General features: G+C 30.4%; 1 protein-coding gene across 3 annotated transcripts; it reads left to right on the top strand.

Moving 5' to 3' along the window:
* The first annotated feature begins 8883 nt into the window (after window positions 1-8883).
* On the top strand, window positions 8884-14327 carry LOC114717984 (nicotinate-nucleotide pyrophosphorylase [carboxylating], chloroplastic). Of its 3 annotated transcripts, XM_028903232.1 has the most exons (12): window positions 8884-9117; window positions 10416-10451; window positions 10815-10957; window positions 11276-11409; window positions 11486-11549; window positions 11666-11748; window positions 12566-12649; window positions 12742-12894; window positions 13176-13352; window positions 13598-13665; window positions 13842-13975; window positions 14117-14327. In XM_028903232.1, the coding sequence occupies exons 1-11, from the start codon at window positions 9026-9028 to the stop codon at window positions 13936-13938; spliced, it is 1131 nt and encodes a 376-aa protein (XP_028759065.1). In that variant the 5' UTR covers window positions 8884-9025; the 3' UTR covers window positions 13939-13975; window positions 14117-14327. The 3 variants fall into 3 exon arrangements, with proteins under 3 accessions (XP_028759065.1, XP_028759064.1, XP_028759066.1); XM_028903231.1 differs by having other exon boundaries at window positions 13842-14304; XM_028903233.1 differs by lacking the exons at window positions 10416-10451; window positions 14117-14327 and having other exon boundaries at window positions 13842-14022.
* The last annotated feature ends 7411 nt before the right edge of the window (window positions 14328-21738 follow it).

A 21738-nucleotide genomic window follows, 5' to 3' on the forward strand; every position in this document is an offset into this window, starting at 1 on the left:
ATTTTTGGCATGAATGTATTATTTTGTCTTTCATTTATTATAGGGTACATAATTATTTTTTTGAAAAGTGTATATATTAAATAGGGGTAAAGTTGAAAAGCTATTATATTTTAATAAATAGTTAATATAGTTTAAAATTTTTCTTAATCTGTATGAAACATATTGGAAGTTCCTTAAAAATAGAACAGAGGAGTATATATAGGAATATATATATATATATATATATATATAGTCTGAAATTTACTGCTGGGAAGTTAAAGAGTCCGACTAATTAAATGAACATAATTTTTTAACTGTTTGATTCGATAATATTTGATCTAGCATTGGCTGAGTCAAATAGTAAGTTTTGGCCTTTTTTCTGGAAAAAAGAAAAGCTAATTCAATAGGGATAAATCAGATTAGACTTTGATGTGGCTTTGTTAACAAATTTTTTAACAGTTTGTTATGTATCTAATTTTAAATGTATATATGGTTAAGATTGGCTCTTTAAAGTTTAAATTATTTCTTAGAGTTGGACCACCAGCTGGCTTTAATTGAGCCTTCTATCATCATATGAGTTACTCCTCCGGTCCTATTTATATGGTAGAGAGAAGATTTTTTTTATCCTATTTATAAGTCACTTCATTAAATTTTTTATGTGAATGTAATATTTTGTCTTTTATTTATTATGGCGTAGATTGTTATCTTTTTTAAAAGGTGTATATATTAAATACGGGTAAATTTGAAAATTTGTTATATTTTAATGAAGAGTTAATACATTTTAAGCTTTTTCTTGGTTTGTGTGAAATATGTTGGAAGTACCTTATAACTAGGACCAGAGAAGTACTACTTGGTATAAAATAATATTAATGGCTTGTTTTTGGGTATATTTCTACATAGTATGTAATTATTACTGCATCAATTTGGCCTCAATAATTTCGTGTCAACATCAATTCAATCAATAATTAAGTATAGTTTAGAAGTTTGTAATTGAGTTTGCGACATTAAAGTTCCACGATACAGCATTAAATTTTGTTTACCACTTTGTTACTATTTATAAGTAACTTGTAGGATAATTAATGGGTTTTTTTTTTCAATTTTACTCCCATTAACTTGAATAAATGAGAGAAAATATAAAACATTTTTTAATACTCTCTCTTTGATAAGGACAAATGTGAAAAAAATATCAATTTAATGCATTTTTTTGATTTGCGGACCTGGAGCACAAGTAACTTATACTCCTTATACTCATTTTCAACATGATTTATACATATTAAAAAAAATCTTAAATTTCGTTAACTCTTATTTCAAATTTAATAACTTTTTAATTTTATCCTTATTTAATATATATTATACCTCATGTAAACGAAATCAATACAATAATAAATAAAGGATAAAATTGTACATTCATACAAAATTTTCTTTCAATACCCTATAAATAGGATAAAAAAATATTTTCTCTCTGTTCTATAAATAGGACTAAAGGTAAATAAGAAAAAATGGGAACAAAGTCGCAACTTCATTTTTTTTTTTTGCTTTTTTTTTTCTTGATTCATAACAATTCTCGGACGACCAAGAAAACATAATGATTCGTAACAATTCATTCAAATCCATCAGTGATATATCACATCCCATGTGACAATATATCTGACTTTTTTAATCTATTTAGTGTTGGTTATTGATTACTGACATAAATCATGTACACTAAAAATGCTTACTCTATGTTTGGTATGAAGGAAATGAAAAAGAGGTGAGGAGAAATTTTTTTTAATGATCTTGATTTAAAAAATTGGAAAAATAGGGTTTTAAAATTTTAATAAAAAATGTAAGATAAAAGAATAATAAAAATTAATTAAAAGTTTTTAACTCCATATCTTTAATTTTTTTAAATCAAACTCATTCAATTTTTTTCTTCCTTTCCCTCTGACCAAACGGAACCTGAGAAAAACACGAGATAGACAAAGGTGCACATAATAAAGTCCAAATTTCATACACTAGATTAGGTCTTTAATGCCACCTTTGGTTCTTAATATATATGAGTCAGCTAACTAATTTATAAATGTTAAGAAAATTGGTTAAGTTAGTTATTTGTAATAAATGGGTGTTGTCTTTTCTAAATACCTTGTTAATAATGTACATTAGAATGAAAAATCTCTTAACATGTGCAATCATTATGGGGATTATTTTGAAAATAAATAAATAAATATGTAGAAAAGTGGATTAAAATTTTACATTTAAGATAAATTAAATTTCTAACTAATTTTTATATTTAAAACTAGAGGTAGTATAAAATCTAAGAGTTCAATTCAAAGTACAAATTTAATCTTATATTAAAAACTCGGAGTAGTATAAAGCATCAATTCTGACGAGGGTAGGATTATTGTGGTTAGGGACCGCATCAGGTATGACGAGGAGATTGAGGCATAAGCGCCGCGAAGAGGTTGAGTGAGAAAATGAAAATGATACTCCCTCTGGTTCAAAATATAAACTAAACTTTATTGAAGGGGCTTAATTTTTTTTACAAGATAACAGTTATTTTTGTCTACACATTTATTGACTTTTTTTTTTTTTTGAATTTTATCCCATTATATTTTCTTTCCTCTTTGATTCACTTATTATATCTTTTACTTATTCTCTTCATTAATAAGGGCATATTGGAAAAAGAAAGACAAGCTTTACACATTTATTGTTTTAAACTGATTTTAACCAATTTCTTAATAAATATAAATAGATAAAAGTTATCTTATATTTTGAACTTGAGAGAGTATCGATCAAGAAATGAGAGGCTGAGAGAGCGGTTGTATGAACTTATGAGGTAGATTGTGAGTGTCATTAAGAGTTACTTCCTCTGGCATCTTCTAAAAGTAATTTTTTTTTCCCCAGATATAACTCATTAATCAACTCATTAAGGTTGAGATGCATTCATCACTTTAAAGTTTTTTTTGGATGCATCTAGTACTTTAAAGTATCTTGTGGTACGTTGAGTACTCTAAAGTATTTTCTTAAAAATGCGTCCAGTACCGTGAAATATTTTTTAGTGTATATAGCACCCTAAAATATTTTTTAGTGTATCCAATACAAAGGAAAAAATACTTCGAAATGTTATATGCATCTAAAAAGTATTTTAGGTTGTTGAGCGTACTACAAAATATTTTAGAGTATTGGATACACTTGAGAAAATTTGTTATTAGAAATTCTTTATAATAAGGATTAAAAGGAATAGGACCTAGGCAAGCAGTTAATGAGTTAGGTTTGATTATGAAATAAAAAATCAATCAAATAAAATTAAAAAAAATGAAACCTAGCTCAAGCCTAGCTTGTTTTCGCCTTTTTGCACTTTTTTGGGCTTCTCCTCCAAATTTTCTAAACATGAGTTAAAACTATGGGGAAATAAGCGACTTTATGAGCCTGGCCCGACTTCCTAACTCTAAATAAAATAGTACTTCCAACATCTTTCAGCCGAAAAAAGGTTAAGTCTTTTGTGAGAATAATCAATTAATCATTCAATATCGGATGGTAGCTAGTATCATGTCAACCCAAATGAAGTAAATTCTCCCATTTTTCTTATCCTTTTTATGCTGGTAAGATCCAATATAATTTTGGGCAAATAGGGTAGTTTCAACATGTTTTGGCCAAATAATAAAATAGAATGTATGGGATATATAGTAACCAAATAGTGACACATCAAATCTAGAGTCTCCATTATATATATATAGTCGAGAATAACAAAACTGAATAGTAGATATCAGAAAAGGTTAGATATGCTCGTGAGATATGAAATGCTGATGGGTAGGAACTGATATGTAATAAGGCATGAGATCTCTCTCTTCCTAGCTACCTACCCTCCTCCCTCTCTGTCTCTCTCATTCCATTTTAACGCTGTAAGTCCCTTTCAAAAGTACACTGTGATTCCATATTTCCAGCTCTAAAAGCTGATCCATGGCTCCTCAGAATTTTCTTCTTTGTTTCTTTGCTTAATTTGTTCCAAGCAAGCGTGTCGACTTTAGGTTTAATGTCTTTCACCTCTTCCTTATATCCTCCTCATTTTTATTCATAAGTAAGAAATGTCTCGTGGCTGCGGCACACCGTATTGAATTGAATCAGCGAATCAAGAAATAAGAAAAGGTTAATCATCAGGATAATGATTTTATTATAATTGAATTGAATTATGATTGAACCCACACGCGCACATATGAAATATTATATATTAGATCAGATTGCTTAGGCACTATTTGTGCTTAAGATCTAAAACAAGAAAGATTTTAAAAGTAGAATGAAGAAAGAAAACATATACAAAGAGAGCCAATAATGAAATAAATAAATAGAATAAATATTAATCGACTCGAAGTTGCAATATAATCATATGTGTATTCCTGGATGGCCCATATTATTTTCTTGTACAGTACATCAGCAGCACAGGCAAATACATATACAGAAAGAAAAAAACACTGATGAAAAAACAGGATATATATGGAATAATTAAATCTTAATTATCATGTTTCAATAATAATTTAATTAAGGGCATTCAATATAATCCTCATCATCGCTGTGATGATTATAATTATTACTACCAGGAAAAGACGTAGGGTCGTAACTTAGAGGACTGAGCTCGAGGTGACACCGTGAAGGCCCTGAACGCGGCACAGACCCTTTATGAAGTTGGCCTCCGAATCTGCTTCTCAAGTTGAAGTTCTTTATGATTCTCACACACTCGCTTCTTGAAACCATACTCAAAACTATCATAACTGCCACAAACACACACATTGTATGAAACTTCATCGAACCAGATCTTCCAAAACCCCACATGGCTTCTTCTTGCTTCCCCAGAAACCCTAATTATATAGTTAACTCTGATTAATCTGCTGTGTTCAGAAAGGAGAGTTGATGTATTAGTATTTATATGCGTAGTTATAGAGAAGAAGAATAATGGAGGGCGTTGAAATAATGGTTCCGCTATGAACTGGGAGATATGTGTGTGTGTGTCTTGACGAGAGTTTTGTTTAGGTTTAAAGCTGATGTTTTTTCTATATGGGAATGAATATTTTTGGTTTTGGTTATGGATTGACTTTGAATCAAGAGTGCTTTGAATTTTGAAATTCTTGCTTATGTGTTGACATTTTGGTTACAGCAGCCACTTTAGAAAAGAAAACAGAATGACATAATGGGTGGGGGGGGACTTCTGGAAATTTTGTTGCTTGAGCTGTCATTAGTTATTATTAATTAGTTATTATATCGCCCATGAAATAAAGTAGTTAGGCATCTGCCCCTGAATAAGTTCAAAATCCATCTTTTCTGTGTTTATTTTGATATTTTGTCGTGCTGTGTGTATATGTAGATATATTTTAATAGATTCTACACAATTTATTTGGCGTGAATTTTTTATTATATGCAAAATATTTGAAAATTTGTATGTTTTAAATATTTTTATGGTTTATTGGTTACCATATACGTGCTTTTTAATATATATATATATATTCAAATATATTAAATAAATAATTTGACTTTCATTCAATTAGGCCAGACCATTTGACCGTAGCTTGGTTGGGATGATTTTCTTAAAACGTTAAAGAAATTATTTTTATGCGAGATAGATTGAAAGAACCAAAATTTAAGGTTTAGGGTAATGAATATTTCTTTTTGGATCTCACCTAATGTTCCCCCAAAAAGAGAAGGGTGATAAAGCAAGTAGAATTTTGGTGTGATCTCTTGAGCTCCCTTTCCATACAAGACATTATTTTCCTGCGTCCCATATAAGATGTGAGGGGCAGAGTTAATTAATTAATTACATAGACTATTATAATACATTACTTAATTTTTTTGCCAGGTTATGTCGTGTAATTAGTTATAGATTGTATTCCTCCGATCCTTAATATAAGACCTATTTGACTAATTTGATTAGATTAAGAAAGTTAGGTAAGTTAGTTAATTATAAGAAATACTACCTCCGGTCCTAATTATAAGACCCAGTTGACTTATTTGAAAAGATTAAGGAAGTAAGTTAAGTTAGTTATTTGTAATAAATAAGTGTTATCATTCCTAAAATATCTTTGCTAATTAAGTGTATTGGCTAGAACTATCATTATTAGAAGGACTATCTTGGAAAAAAATGCATAAATATGATAGATAAAATGGATTGGGGTCTTATAATTAGGACCAAACAAAAAGTCAAACGGGGTCTTATATTAAGGACCGGAGGTAGTATGATTTTTTTTTTCTAAAATACCATAACCATCTTCCTCAGTATCCTCCCTCCCTCTTCTACTTGATTATAGTTGAGAGAGTATCCATAGGGTAATTTAGAAAAAATTGATAATATGATAAATAGATCTTATATTTAGGACCAAAATCAACTCAATAATTATATTAGAACCGGCGGAGTATTTAAATATGGCCTCTAGTATTATGTGTTGCGACTTGTGAGTGAATGTCCTTTGTTTGATCATAAAAAAGAAAAAAGAAAAAAGAACGAAAAATTGAGATTGAGAAGCCACATTACTTTAAGGATTATGGGTCCGTTTGGATCAGCGATTGGAAAAGCAGCTTATAGAAAAAGTAGCTTACGGAAAAGTGAAGTTGGTAAAAGTTAAATTGGATAAGCTGAATTGTGTTTGGATTGGAGTTCAGACAAGCTAGTTTACAAAAATGAGATTGGAAAAAGCTTGTTTGGATTATAGTTGAGTAAAAGTAATTTTGGCTGAAAAATTACCAAAATGGGCATGGGTTTTAATAAATAATGAAACATGATTAAAAAAATAATTTCACATAATACAATGAAATTAAAATAATTTAATATGGAGAAGTCATAAAAAATATTTTAAATATAAAGTGAAACATGAAAAAATAAAAGTATATTTTTAGGAGCATATTTAAAAATAAAAATATATTTCTAACTTATTCATTACTTTCAACTAATTTTAATTGATTTTTTATTATCTACAAATTAGTTATTTGAGGCTTATAATAAGAACCAAAAGAAGTAATAAATTTCTTAACTTTCTCTCTCTCCATATTTCAAAAGCCATAAGCCATAAACTATAAGTCATAAGCTGTTAATTTTAGCTTATAGCTTATTGTAGCTTTTCAGACAAAAGCCCGATTGCAAAAAAGCTGATCCAAACAGACCCTACTTTTGTCAATCGAGCTTATAGAGCTTATAGAGCTTATAAGCTACTTATAAGCTTCAAATAAGTGTTGCCAAACAGGCACTATGAAAATTGTTTTATTAGGTAGTTTGGAATTTTGTTTTGCTTTAGGTGGCTTTCATAAAGCGAGGCTAATGAGTAATAATGAACAAAAAGTATAGTTTAGTCCAAACATAAAACAATTTGATAATAAAATAGTTATGATAGATATATCTAATTCTTTATCAAGAATAACAAAAAAAAAAAAAATTCCTTTCGCAGTGTCACTGCGACTGCCGGTCAATTGATTAAGTTTAATAGATTATATATATAATAAAATTAAATTACGTGTACATAAAAATTAGAGTAAAATACTCTGATACTTCTCATTTATTTTGAAAACGTATTTGGACTTCTTTTAAAATTAAAATATATGTTACACAAACTTTTTTAATATATTTGGAATTCTATTTCCATCCATTCCAATGTTAGTTTATTGTTAATTTTACCTCTCGAACTTTTATGTTGACTAACATATCCCTCATAAACATATGAATTATCTAAACATTTATACTTATTTTCATGCCAAACATTTATACATGGTAAAAAAACTACTTTTTAGTACAACCAAAAATTATTTTAATACACCTATTTTCAAACCTTCTAATATGTCATAAAATTTATTAATTTTGATTATATTATAAAATTTTATAATTTTAATTTTTCACCACATCAATTCAAATCTATTTATGGCTAAAAAAAATTTTAAACGTATTTTTTTATCATATGATATAAATAACGTAAATTTGAGTGATTATATGAATAATTTAAATTTAATATTTTTTACAAATATTTATAGACATATTTAGTTAATTATGAATTTATTTAAAATATTAATCAAATTTATTTGGTCTACATTAATTACGTTATTTAAGTTTCTGTCCCAAAAAAATTAAACAAATATATTTTTTAAAAATAAAAATAAAAATAAAATTAAGGGAAAAAACTTTGAAATATTCTTCAAAATAATTCTAGTCAAAATTAGGGATTTAGTATGATGAAGGGTAAAATGGTAAAAAAAATTTTTAATATAAATTTTAATAAAAATGCATCTTTTTAGAATTTTTTTAACGAAGTTAATCATTGGAGCTTAACTATATGTTTTTTAAATAGAGAGAATGTTCTTATAATTAAGTAAAAATGTAAAAGACGTTAGAATATTTTATTCTAAAAATTAAAAAAGAGAAACGATTCAACAATGTAAAGAAGAATAATTTAAAATTTAAAAAAATAAAAGAATTACAAAAGCAGACCATCAGAAATTAAAATCTAAAGAACTAGAAGATTGCAAAAAAGTAGAAGAAATTTGGTAAAAAATTCCTGTTTAAAAATTTAACTGGCTAAAGAGACCTAAATTTGAATGAGTATAACATATTTTTTCTTATGTGCAGCCTATAATCAATGATATGTAACAATTATTAATACATAAGTCATTTACACATATCAGAAGATATGTTACACTCACGAATTATATTAAAATCTCAAAAAAAAAATTCACAAAAAATTTCATAACAACAGCACTTTTTAATAATCATTTTTCTTCTCTTGGTACCTTACAATAATTCTTCCTTAGATCTTACATTAGAAAATAAAAATTAATATTAAGTCTAATAATTTTCTCTCATTTTTAATTAGATTTTTGTTTTTCTGGATGCTATTGGGTCCATTGTTTTCTCAATTGCAGGCTCGTATTTTAGGAACGAATTAGATGCCGTGTTCTTATTCTTTCGGCCTTTGAACAACTTTTCAGAAGAATCTTTCGCCGGGTTTCCCCGCCGAGCTTGAGCTGCGATCGGCAGGTTTTTCACTTTCCGGCTTCTTCTCCGTCGAATTCAGCCATTGCCTTGAGGTTCTCCTCCCTCTGGATGATTCTCTCTTCTCTGGTCTCCTCGTCGCGGTTGCTGGCCCCCGCGATTCCGGTGGTGACACTGCGTCATAGAACTCCATTTCCCCTCCGGTTGCTTTTCTCTTTCATCTCCGCATTTTTCTTTTCATATTCTCCAATGTAATTATACTTTTCTTCTATGATCAGGACTGCAATTTGCGCTCTAGTCAATTTTACGTGCTTAGTTCTGTTAAATTTTGAATTCGTGGTTTCATTATTCGCTGGTTTGCCTGTTTTTGACGCGTGTTAGGTGAAAAAAAACCACAAATTAGAGTCATTTATAGGTAACGGAGTCAAACTTTTGATTAATCTTGAAGCCTGCAATTGTTTTATCCTGTTGTCGTGTTATTAGAATTATGCAGCTATATGGTTTTAGGCAAATTATTTTAGCTCCAAAAAGTGGAAAATGATTATTCCGTTATTTTTTTGTATGCCCATTGAGTTAGCACATGGAATTACTCTTTCCCTAATTCTTTTTAACACATAGTGTTGTAGGAAGTGTCTTCTGTAGAAAAATTGAGCAAGCCCCTCTGGAAGTATTTGGCATTCTTCCTTTACAATGTAACGAGAATTGAATATACACATTGGAGTTACTATTCTCTTGAAAGTAATTTTTAAATGCCAATAGAATAGAAAGGAAAATGCACCAAGAGAAAGGGTATCCAAATAATGATATATTGAGAACAGGAGGAAACCACTGAGTCTTGAGGTGTCAAGAGTTGGGTAAAAATTAGGCCTTGGATGCACTGTTGACATTGAAAAGATATAGAAGATGAAAAAGAAAAAGAGAGAGGAAAATTTAGTCTGACACCCGGGGGACTCGGGAAAGAAATTCCTCTTTTCTTTTTCCTTTTGTTTCACTCATATTTTAGACAGAAAATAGTCCAATTGGCTGGGGAGGAGAATTCGAAAATGGGAGGCTAAAACATGGATAAGATAGTTAAAATGGGGATAGATGGATGGATGAGTGGATATTAATTTTTCTTTCCTGTGTGCTTGGTAGAGAGGTGGAAAGAGATTATTGAAAATAAATTTCCTTTATGCCCTTGTTTTAGTAAAAGAATAGAAGAAGTAAAGTTGCTATATTTTTAATAGCATGATAAAATCATTGCAATCAAGTTCTTGTTAATGGCTGAACGGCAAATAGTAACCATTACATTTTTATTCCGTCTTTTTAATTGATTAGTTTCCCCCTCCCTTCTTTCCCCCAAACCTTTCATTTTCACTCCTCTCACGTTTATGTCTACTAAGCATTCCTTAAATGCATCTGCTTCGGGTAACTAAGTTGGGTTTCCTTGGTTTATGTTTGTAATGAATAAACAATTTTTTGAAACCTTTCTAATGCTTATATCATACAAAATTTGTTACAGCTCCTCACTTAATTTTCCTGGCCAATCTAAAATCAGGCAAGTTCCTTTGATCAATTCACTATTTTCTGAATTGTAATTCAAAATAAAAATGTAAATGACTAATTTAGTGATTTTTCAAAATTTATTTATTGAAGACTGTTAATAATTTTTTTATCATCTTTTGAGAGACAACATAGAAAGGAAGGGGGAACCTTGTCAGCTTTTCTCTGTTTTCTATGTATAGTAACATATCTTGAAAACTGAACAAAAACTGTTATGTCAAACAAGTTTTTTTGTTTGTAAAAACATGAAAAATGTTTTTGGAATCATATATGAAACAGGCCCAATAGTTCTGTATGACTACAAACTCAGTTTTCACGTATTTGCTGGCCAACTCATTTCAGTCATGCACAACTGCAGGAATGTTGTTAAAATGTCTTCCACTGGCGTCACAAGCTCTACAACAACACCCAAGTCCTTTGCAATTAAGCCTCCCATGCATCCCACTTATGACTTGAAGAACATAATCAAGTTAGCACTTGCAGAGGATGCTGGTGATAAAGGTTTGTGTTTAACTTTTTTCCTGAGGGTCTTGCATAAACTTGTTTCCTGTTCTGGAGCACAATTTATAATAATACATACATTGATGAGTCACTATCTGCTTTGTTTCTTATAATTTACCACTGTATTGTTTTGTAATATTGTTGGGATTCTCTAAAAAGCAATATGGATTTTTACTGTCTTATTTGGTATTAGTAAATTGTAAATGTATAATACTAGCCCTGGTGAGTCCCGGGACCCAACTCATCTAAATTTTTTTTTATTTAAAAAAAATTTGTAAATGCATAAATGGTATTGAGCACAGTGTGTTTCATTTGTAGGTGACGTGACATGCTTGGCCACCATTCCTTATAACATGGAAGTTGACGCTTATTTTTTGGCGAAGGAAGATGGCATTATTGCCGGGATTGCACTAGCAGAGATGATATTTCATGAGGTTGATCCATCTTTAAGGGTATGAAGGTAATGGCATGAGCTTACATTACGTGTTTGGTTACCATTTGGTTGATTCATTGTAGCGTTAATTTCAGGTGGAATGGTCTCAAAACGATGGAGATTATATCCATAAAGGGCTTCAGTTTGGAAAAGTTCATGGTAAGAAAATTAATGGGACAAGTAGCCACAGAAGAGCAGAAAAGAAAGAAGAGCATCAGTGGAATTTGAATAATATTCTGAGAGGCTTTTACTAATTGTCCATAATTTATGTGTAGGAAGGGCGCACAACATTGTAGTAGCTGAAAGGGTAGTGCTAAACTTTATGCAGAGGATGAGTGGCGTTGCAACTTTAACTAAGGTTTTGTTTCTATAAGTGCATTTTTTTTTTTTTATTAAGTTTTCTATGATATACCTTTTTTTTTTTAACAATTGATTGCCATGGAACCTCTTTAGTGAATTACATTAGCTGGTACTGGATTCCATTTCTAATTGCCCCTGTTGGGATATGGAAAAGTGATCATATCATTTAATAGCAATGCTTGCAATATATTCAATTGGTCAAATTAGATTAGATCTCTAGGATTTGTATGTAGCTCAGCTGCTCATGACTTTGGCGGTCCAGTTTTAAACTTTTGAGAAGGAGAGGGACCTAGGCTGTCAAGTGTCAGGATAGTCACAATTAGTTGCACTGGCTGTATCTTAGTTTATAGTCCAGCTGCCATTAAGTGATTAATTAAACATTACTTATGAGACTCTTAGTGTATAAGTAACCTGAGCATACTCTATCTAATTGTCATTAATAGACTCATCATGGTGTCTTTGTTGATCATTTGCTAATGCTAGGAAAAGAAGGCTAGCCTATTGTCGACGCTTCTTTTGCATTCTAAACTAAAGTTTTACATTACATGAAAAAAGGATATGTTTGCTGCCACACCTCACTGCTATATCGGTTTTCTAAAGGAATATCATAAACCATGTGTAATATGGGCCTTACATGTATTTTTGTAGTTAATTTAGTTATGTTTTCGCCATATATATGAAAAATCATCCATCTCAAGTAGAAAAGGATTTAAAATCTGTCATCTCACCATGCATAGGGATCAGTTTTTTTTTTTTTTTTTGGTTTGTGTTTGTTGTGTATCTGTGATGCTTTCTGACTTTCATGTTCTTTGTAGAAAATGGCAGATGCAGCTTACCCAGCATATATCTTGGAGACCAGAAAAACTGCTCCAGGTTTACGACTATTGGATAAGTGGGCGGTCTGGATCTCTTCCTTATATATATAGTTGTAGACTTATTTATTTTCTATGAAGTTCATACTTGATCAGTTTGTACGCATCTATTTTTGTAGGTATTGATTGGTGGTGGGCGTAATCATAGGATGGGTTTGTTTGATATGATAATGATAAAAGATAATCACATATCTATAGCTGGAGGTGTGACTAATGCTCTTAGAGCTGCTGACCTGTATTTAAAGGAAAGGGACCTTCAAATGCCAGTAGAGGTAGTACTCACACTGTTACTTTTACATATCTTGTATCTGCTCATTTCAAGGCTGTTGTTAGCCTGCAATGGTTGTGGATATTGTTCTGGTCTTATGTCTTGTGTCAACAACTTCAATAAACTATTTTTCTTTTGTTAATTACCAACTTCAAGTTTATGTTCTCCAAATGATGACTGTGAATGTATGTCCGTTTGGGTGCTTGTTCGCTGGCTGGCCATGCATGTGCAGGACCAAGCATTGCGGAAGCTAGGGTAGTTTTAAGGTACTTGTGTTTTTCCCAGGTTGAAACCAGGACACTTGAGGAGGTGAAAGAAGCATTGCATTATGCATCCCAAACAAAGACCTCTCTGAGCCGAATTATGTTGGATAATATGGTTGTCCCTCTAGCAAATGGGGATGTTGACATATCTATGCTTAAAGAAGCTGTACAGCTCGTCGATGGGAGATTTGAGACTGAGGTATGCAATACTAACTAATTTCCATATGATATTTCTGGTACCCATGAAGATTATTATCTTCCTTGCAGAAGTCCCCTTTTTGGCACTTGTGACTTTACCTGCTACTTCTCCATTCCTTTTGTTTTTGTTTATGTAACCATTCGCTTGAAATATGATGCTTCCTATCTTATAATAGGTCGAGGTTTAGTAAATCTTGTCTCTTTTCAGTGTAATAACTAGCCAATGTGTCTTTGTTGTGATAACAGGCATCTGGCAATGTTACTCTTGATACGGTTCATAAAATTGGGCAGTCAGGAGTAACCTACATTTCCAGGTAAAAGCACTGTCCTGCAAGTACAGCTCTGAACCTATGATATGGGAATGCATTTTTCTTCCATTTTTCCTCGAGCTATTGTGTGAAAGCACTTGACATCTCCCTCAAAATTGATTATACTAGTTGTATTATTTCTGTGCAAGATTACTATAATCACTTACCTAATGATTCTGTAGTGGTTCACTGACGCATTCTGTGAAAGCACTTGACATCTCACTCAAAATTGATACTGAGCTGGCACTTAAAGTTGGAAGGCGCACCGGAAGAGCCTAGTTGTGCGCTAAATAGCAGATTCTCTTTAATAAATAACGTATGTTTCTATCCTCTTGATGCAATAAATTGTTGCCAATTCTCGCTTTTCGGCCTTCAAATCATGTGGCTTCTTTTTGCCGATGGTGTCTAAATTTCAGCGTTATCTGTAACCTGAATATAATGTCTGTATGCTGGTCAGATCAGCATCAAAGATATATCACATGGCTGCTGGAAATTTCATCTGAGTCGTCAGGAAAACCTTGAAACCCTTTTTTTTCCTTCCATTTTTAGTAATTAGCACATATAGGATGAAGTACGGTTTTCCCATTTTATGGCTGGACCCTGGAGGGTTGGCAATCGAAGTAAACTGTTTTTTTCCCTGAGGGGCAAAGAAAACTCCCTTTCATTTTCATATTTTTATTCCAGCTTACCTGCTCGGGTCTGTTGTAGGTTAATTATTTGTAGTTTCCGACAATACTGGAAGGTAAATACTCTTCCAGTCCTTAATATAGGACCTAATTGTTAAGTTAATTTTAATTTTAACATAAGACATATTTCTCATATTTATCAGTTTTTTCTAAATTATCCCTATTGATACTCCTTCAACCATAATCAAATAGAAGAGAGATGGTAGATATTAAGAAAGATGATTATGGTGTTTTAAGAAAAACATATCATATTTCTTATAATTAACCAACTTACTTAACTTTTTTAATTTAATGAAATTAGTTAAATAAGTCTTATATTAAGGACCGGAGGAGTATTTGTTAGTCTCATCCAAGTGGAGATCAATCTGTATTTTTTATAGTTTTCCCGACATTCATTACTTTATATTAAACAAATAAAATATATGCAAATATTTTATTTTTAACAAACCAATTTATATTTTTTATTTTATTTATTCAAAATAAAATAAATAAATGATAAAGGGTGGAAAAAGAAATGAAGAAAATTGAATGGTCCAAATTGTTGCTCTAGAGGGGGCCCAAGACTAAGTTTATCTTTTATGGCAAAGTCGATTGTATTGCATATAACCACCGAGGGTTGGATTTAACAGAAATAATTAGTTCTCATAATGTAACTCAAATTCTCGTTGAGATGAATACTCACATTTAGTGCTCAGTAATACCTCAAACAGGATTACTTTTAATGAGGGGAATTATGTGCTTAGCAAAAATAAATGTATTGCATATGCCCACAGAAAAAAAAAAAAAAAAAACCGTACTGCGTGCGGAGGCTACATGACATGAACTTGTTAGCTTAATGCCAGACTTGAAATATCAATCACTTGGTTGCTCTTTTTGGTCGGCATAAGATGGAACTCCACTTACTGAAGCAAAGTCAATCCAGACCAAAAAATATAATAAAATAAAACAACTAGGAAAAAAGAGTCATTTTTCCTTCTCACTTCGATGGGGTAAGTTCAATGGAAGTGTATAGGAGCCATAATTTTCCACTTTGCCATAATTTTCCACTTTGCCCGTGATGATGATCACTTCAGTGAAATCAAAAAGTTTAAAACTCAACTGAATCTGCCTTTTTAATTTTTTAATTGTTGGCATGACATGATGACCTAATGTCAAAGGCAAGTTCATTTTTATATATGTTTTCAGTTACTAGACATGCTTTTTTGTGCCTCATTACATGAAGTCTATGGATTAAGTTGTATTATTTATAGTCTATAAGTAGTTTTTCTCTCTATAGTATAATCATTTGGCAAGTGATTCGTGAAATCCTTGATTACAGATATAACACTGAATACATACGACTCTTGTTAAAATGCATATGGCTGACAGGCACACACGTTGATAGCATTGATAGACAGACACACAAATATTAATAGTATACTGGTTCTTGTCTCAAACGTAAGAGATAAATAACTAATTTATGTATATTAAAAAAAATTAGTGAAGTTAATTATTTATAATAAATATATTTTGATTTCTCTAAAATATCCTCTTAATCATTATGCAATTGATGGAAACCCCTCGTATTTATATGCATTTTATAAGCATGATTTGGGGGGAAAAATTATAATTTTGGAAGATAAAGTGGATAAAGATCTTATATTTAAGATAAATAAATAACTTAACTAGAGTTGAAGTGAGTGTAAGATATCATACACAGTGTATACTAAGTCTTGTGTGTCTTAGGACCCGTTTCGAACAACTTATAAGTAGTTTTTTAATAGTGATTTACAAAATACGAGGCAAGTATGTGAGAAAAGTTTTGCTTTGGTTTACGTGAAACGTGCTTATAGGAGGTTTCTTAAACCCTCCTAAACAGGCCCTTAATGAAATGCTCAAAATATATGGGACAAAACCTCTTTAATACTAGTATTAACCAACAGGATTAATCCAAAGTGTGACCGTACATGAAATAAATTAAAGCAGTAGGCATCTTTAATCTGTGCAGGACCCTAGATTGATTGTTTTAAAATTGAAACCGTGAATGTGAATCATAGCCAAAAGTTGGTGAGCGTTGTTGGGCGGCTTTATGAGTGAGGTATATATTGTTGCCTCCATTTTTGGAAGGGAAATGTGCAAATTTACCTGCGCTTCAATCTTACTGTCTCACCAGAAAGTCAGAAAAAGTACAAGCACCACACACCGCCACGTATTATATTTTGTCTATTTGTGTGTGAATTGTAATTAGGGATTTAGGATGACGTAGAAGAGATTTTCTTTCATCCTATGCCCTATGTGTAGTGTGGGAAAGAGTGTGAAACAAGAGTAAAATTGATTGAATCCCCCCCCTCTCTCTCTCTATATATATATTATAATATTACATCTGTTCTTAATATAAAATCTTATTTAATTTTATTTTGATCCTAAATATAAGATTCTAATCTACTTTGTTTCTTATATATTTATACATTTTTTTCAAAGTAGTTTTTCTAACAACGGTAGTTCTAGCCAATACACTTGATTAGTAAGAATATTTTAGGAAAGACAACACCTATTTAAGATAAATAACTAACTCAACTTACTTCTTTACTCTCTTCAAATTAATCAACTAGTTCTTATAATTAGGATCAGAGGTAATATCTAATACAATAGTTAAGTATCTTGATGTTATTTAAAGAGAATTGAATTCATTTTACATGACTCCTTGGTGAATTTACTCTGGTTGCAAATAATCGTATGACATCAATTAAAAAGACATAGTTAAAATTAATTAAAAATAATTTATATAAATATATATATGTATATAAGAAATATATTCTTTCAAATATACTCCTATTTATAAAGAGTGTGAGTGAGAGAGAATGGTAAAAAAAAAAATAGATGAGAAAGATATGTAGTTAATTAAGGATAAAAATGAAAAAAGTACACTAAAATTTTAGATATCTTAAGTGTAATTTTTTTAAAAAAAGACCAATTTATAAAAAAATATAATTTATAAATGGATCGGAAGAAGCATACGTTTATGTATTATTAACCATGTAATTAGATGGCAAAAAAATTAACAATTAGAATGAGAAAATAATAAGTCATAAAATAATATATTAAAAATAAACAAGACCTAAAAAAATGTTCATGACTTATGAATAATATAATTTTTTAATAGATTTTATACTATATATTGATTTTTATAATTATTAAACAAATGCATATAAGGTAAGGTTCTTAATCTTTCTCACTCCAACCCTGTACTTCTTACACCCTGTATAATTTTGCTTATGTTCTTATTACAATATTTTTACACAAATTTCAACTGAACTTAAACGCTAAAAAGATTAGTATAATTATCATAAAGACTTCAATAATTAGAGAGGAAGGGAGAAAAAGCAGAACCAAAGCTTACACAAGACAAGCAGATAAAAACAAGGCTTGCTAGTTGTTGAAAGTTATAACTAGGGGGAGGTTGGCAAAATTAAACCAAGTTGGGTTGGGTCCACAAGTTAATGATAGAATTTACTATTTGATTGTATTACTGCTCACGGATCAAATGACAGTAAATTTTTATTAGTAATATATTTTATTTTTATATATAAGTAATTAAAGTTAAACATATATGATTAAAGTTAAATCATTTTGCATAGTTGACTGTTCACTTGTTAACGGAGGAGGAAAACGGTAATTCTACAGTGAATTTGATTTTAATTTGACTTTAAATCGAAAAGGCACCTCAGGAAAAAAAAAATTCAGGAAGTTGCCGAAAGTGAAACAAACAAGAAAATGGAAGCAAAAATGAATTTGAAACCGTCAATGATTTAATATAATAAATCACATGACACTATAGTCGTAAGAAATTTGATGTTTGATGGGTTTCAGTTTGATTTTTATTGGCTTTTTCCCCTTATATATACATACATATATATATATCCTAATCGTTGATAAAATAGCCTAATTGACTACTAAAAAGGAGCTGCCAAACATTTTAAGAAAGCAAAAATGCTTTAATTATTATTATTAATCCAGCTCTAATATGTCCATAATCCTCATCTAACTATCCCCATAATTCCCTTGATAAATCATCTTTTCCATTTGTCCCTCTCCTTCAAGTTTCAACGATAAAAGCATATCGAGACTAGTGAATTTTGACGTTACATTAGCATTAGCATGGCCTCTATATGATTATGATATTTACCCACTAATTATAATTTTAATTGTTATGACAAAAGGTTTAAGAGAATTGTGCCTTAAAGCTCATAGGGTCAACATAAATATCATGCCTCAAAACCATTTACAGAGATACTTACATATAATATTATTTTAATTCTCATTATAAGTTACTAATAAATGGAGTATTAATTACATTTTTTAAGATCGTCTCTACTTAAAGTTTGATGCAATTTTTTTTTCTTTCACATTTCAGTATATAGTTCATGATTTTCAATAGGGATAATTTGCAAACACTTTCATTTCCAAACATATTTAATAACTTCATCACCTTTCATTGATTCTGATGAAGTGGTTGAAGATGCCTTAGAATTTTACATTTACATAAGGCATTTGAGCCATCATTCTTATAAAGCTTGAGTAATATCTTCACCAATAGGACTAATTAATTTGCATGGGCTACCCACTAATTAATTATTGAGAAACCTTAGTGAAAGCAACATGGCATCAGAAATTAAGGATATGTCCAACCGACCATACTGTAAGGAGACATACGTGACATTCATGCACTCAGCTCAAAGACGACGTGGCCTTCTTGGCGTTGTTTGTTTGGTCAATGGCTGTTCCCAAAACGTACTACTAATTATGGTTATTAATTATCCATTTGGTTAATTAAAGGACTTAATCTTTTTTTTTTGGCCAAAAAGGACTTACTCTTTCATAACTAGCAGGTGAGGACAACTTATAATTATTACTAATTGTGTAATCACTTTATCTTCTGCTCATTGTAATGCTTTTATGAATCGGAAAGCAAATCAATTGCTTGGCAAAGGTTATTCACATTCGTCGTGGATTGTTTCTGTTAAAAATCTGAATTCTCCAAAGAGAAATTGCTAATTTTACAATATAATGATAAAATACCAACATGGCACCGATGCGTGGGCTCTATCCCTATTCTTTTTTCGTTTTGAAACAATTACAATGATGTTCAAAAAATATATATATACATATATATTTTTATACACACACTATCATAAAGTCTCAATGACATGTTAAAGATTGTTATTTTTTATTATTCTGAAACTTATTATTACAGACTGCTCAATTATTATTTGGATATCTTAGTAATTATGTTTCTTTCTTGAGATTTTGTCACAGTTCTCCCTTTTTTCTAGTTTTAAATGGTTTTGACATGGATACTTCTCTTTTCATAATAGTGGTTCTGTCCCTAATATTAGTTAATGTACAAGGACCACATGTTTATAATGGTGTACTAAGATAATCTTATATTACTATTACTATTATAGATTAGAGATTAGAGATGCCTATACAAAAAGAATACGTAAGTTGTGGGGTTTTGGGCCCTATCCTTATGCGACAATTGGCGAATTTAATATAGTACGAGGGACACTTTGAGGCTTTTAATTAAATAAATTGCCATTAAATATTAACTGAACCTATAAGCATATATGATGATTGAAAGAGTGCATATTATATATTATTTGATCGGAACCATTATAACAAATAATGCCAATTGGGAAAGTGTAAATGGCTAATAAAAAGGTGATGTAGGAGTGTATAACAGAACAAATATGTCAATTATTTGTGGGATAAATTAAATAAAAGAGTATGTGTTTGTGAGCATAATGATGCCACTGTTTGCGTGCAGGGATGACGAAACTTTATGCATTATAAAATTGCCAACCTACGTCCAATTTGAGCGCTCCAAACAAAATTCCTTCCACTTCAAAATGAGATCTCTAATTTCTTGTTTATTTTCTGCGGCTGAAATTTAAAGTGAATTTTGAATGAAGATAATCCTATTAATTTGGCCAGATTAGAGTATGAATCCTATATTTTAAATAAAATATTATTTTTATGAGGAGTCAGGTATTTATAAATGTTGGCAAATGATATAGGTATAGATTATAGGTCTGTTTGGTACAAAATATTAAAAATTAAGGGCTTAAGAATTAGAATTGGGATCGAGAAAATCTATTAAAAAAGTATTTAGTATGAAAGATTGCTTCTTATATAAAATTAGTCAAACCCATGGATGTGAGATTAGAAAATACCATGAAAGGAAATAGTATTCCTTAATCCTACCTTTATGAGTTTGTCTAATCCCATGTAACAAGCAATTGCTCATGCTTAATACTATTTTAATGATTTTTTTAATTACAATCACAATTCTTATTCTTTATTTTTAATGCTTCATACCAAACGGGATCATAAAGTGTTTATTATTGATAATATTGACTTGATTTAATTTAAGTAGCTAACCACATCTAATCAGATAAAGCCTATTGTCATTGTTGCCATGATGACACAAACAACTCTTTGGTGAAGAGAAGATTTTAGACTTAAATTTGCACAAGTTTAAGACTATGTTTGAATAGAAGGAAAATAGGAAGATATAATACCAGAAAGAAAAACTTTGAAATTTACTATTTTGGGAAATCTTTCCTCCCTAATTTTCTTGCCATTAACAGAAAGGTAAATTTGTATTTTTTTCCCAATTATTTTGAGTAAAAGAAATAAATGTTCGGTGTTCAACACATGCACATGCACCTAATTACCTTAAAGCAACCAAACCCTTTCCTCACCGTCAAGCGGCCAGAATAATAAGAGGCATATTTGCACATGTCTTGTTTCAAATATTTCTCACATTTTATGTCATTGACATTACAATGTCTAGACATTATCATTTCAATATATATATATGCGTTTCTTTTTGTTTAAAAAAAACATTTTATGTTATGATTCTGCATGTAATCCTAAATTATATCCTGACATTAAATGTTTCTGATTCAATAATATTTCAATACCGCCAAACACCACTTTTAAATTTTTCTTAAACGTGAGGCTGCTATTTCATCTCGCTATGACTATAATAATGACTGCATGAGTTATTTCTATGAGACAAAAGGTAAAGAAAATGATAAAAGTACAAATTTATCCCTGATCTTATTTTTCAGATACATCTAACACTTTAATCTTTTTAGTAATGCAATTTGATTAAGGGTAAAATTGTACTAAAAAATAAGGTCATGGGTGAAACTTTTTTTCGGTGATAGTCATGGGTGAAACTGTACAAAAAAAGACCATGAATAAAATTATATCAGTAAAAAAATTTGGATGTTGGGTGGACCTGAAAAATAAAATCAATGATAAATTTGGACCTTTACCTAGAGAAAAATAAGTTGTTGATCTCAAACCAGAGTTAATCATTTTATTATTATCTAATAAGTCATTT

This window comes from Neltuma alba, unplaced genomic scaffold (genome assembly GCF_004799145.2).
Source record: "Neltuma alba isolate B1F8T4 unplaced genomic scaffold, ASM479914v2 tig00011785_pilon, whole genome shotgun sequence".
Lineage (NCBI taxonomy): Eukaryota > Viridiplantae > Streptophyta > Magnoliopsida > Fabales > Fabaceae > Neltuma > Neltuma alba.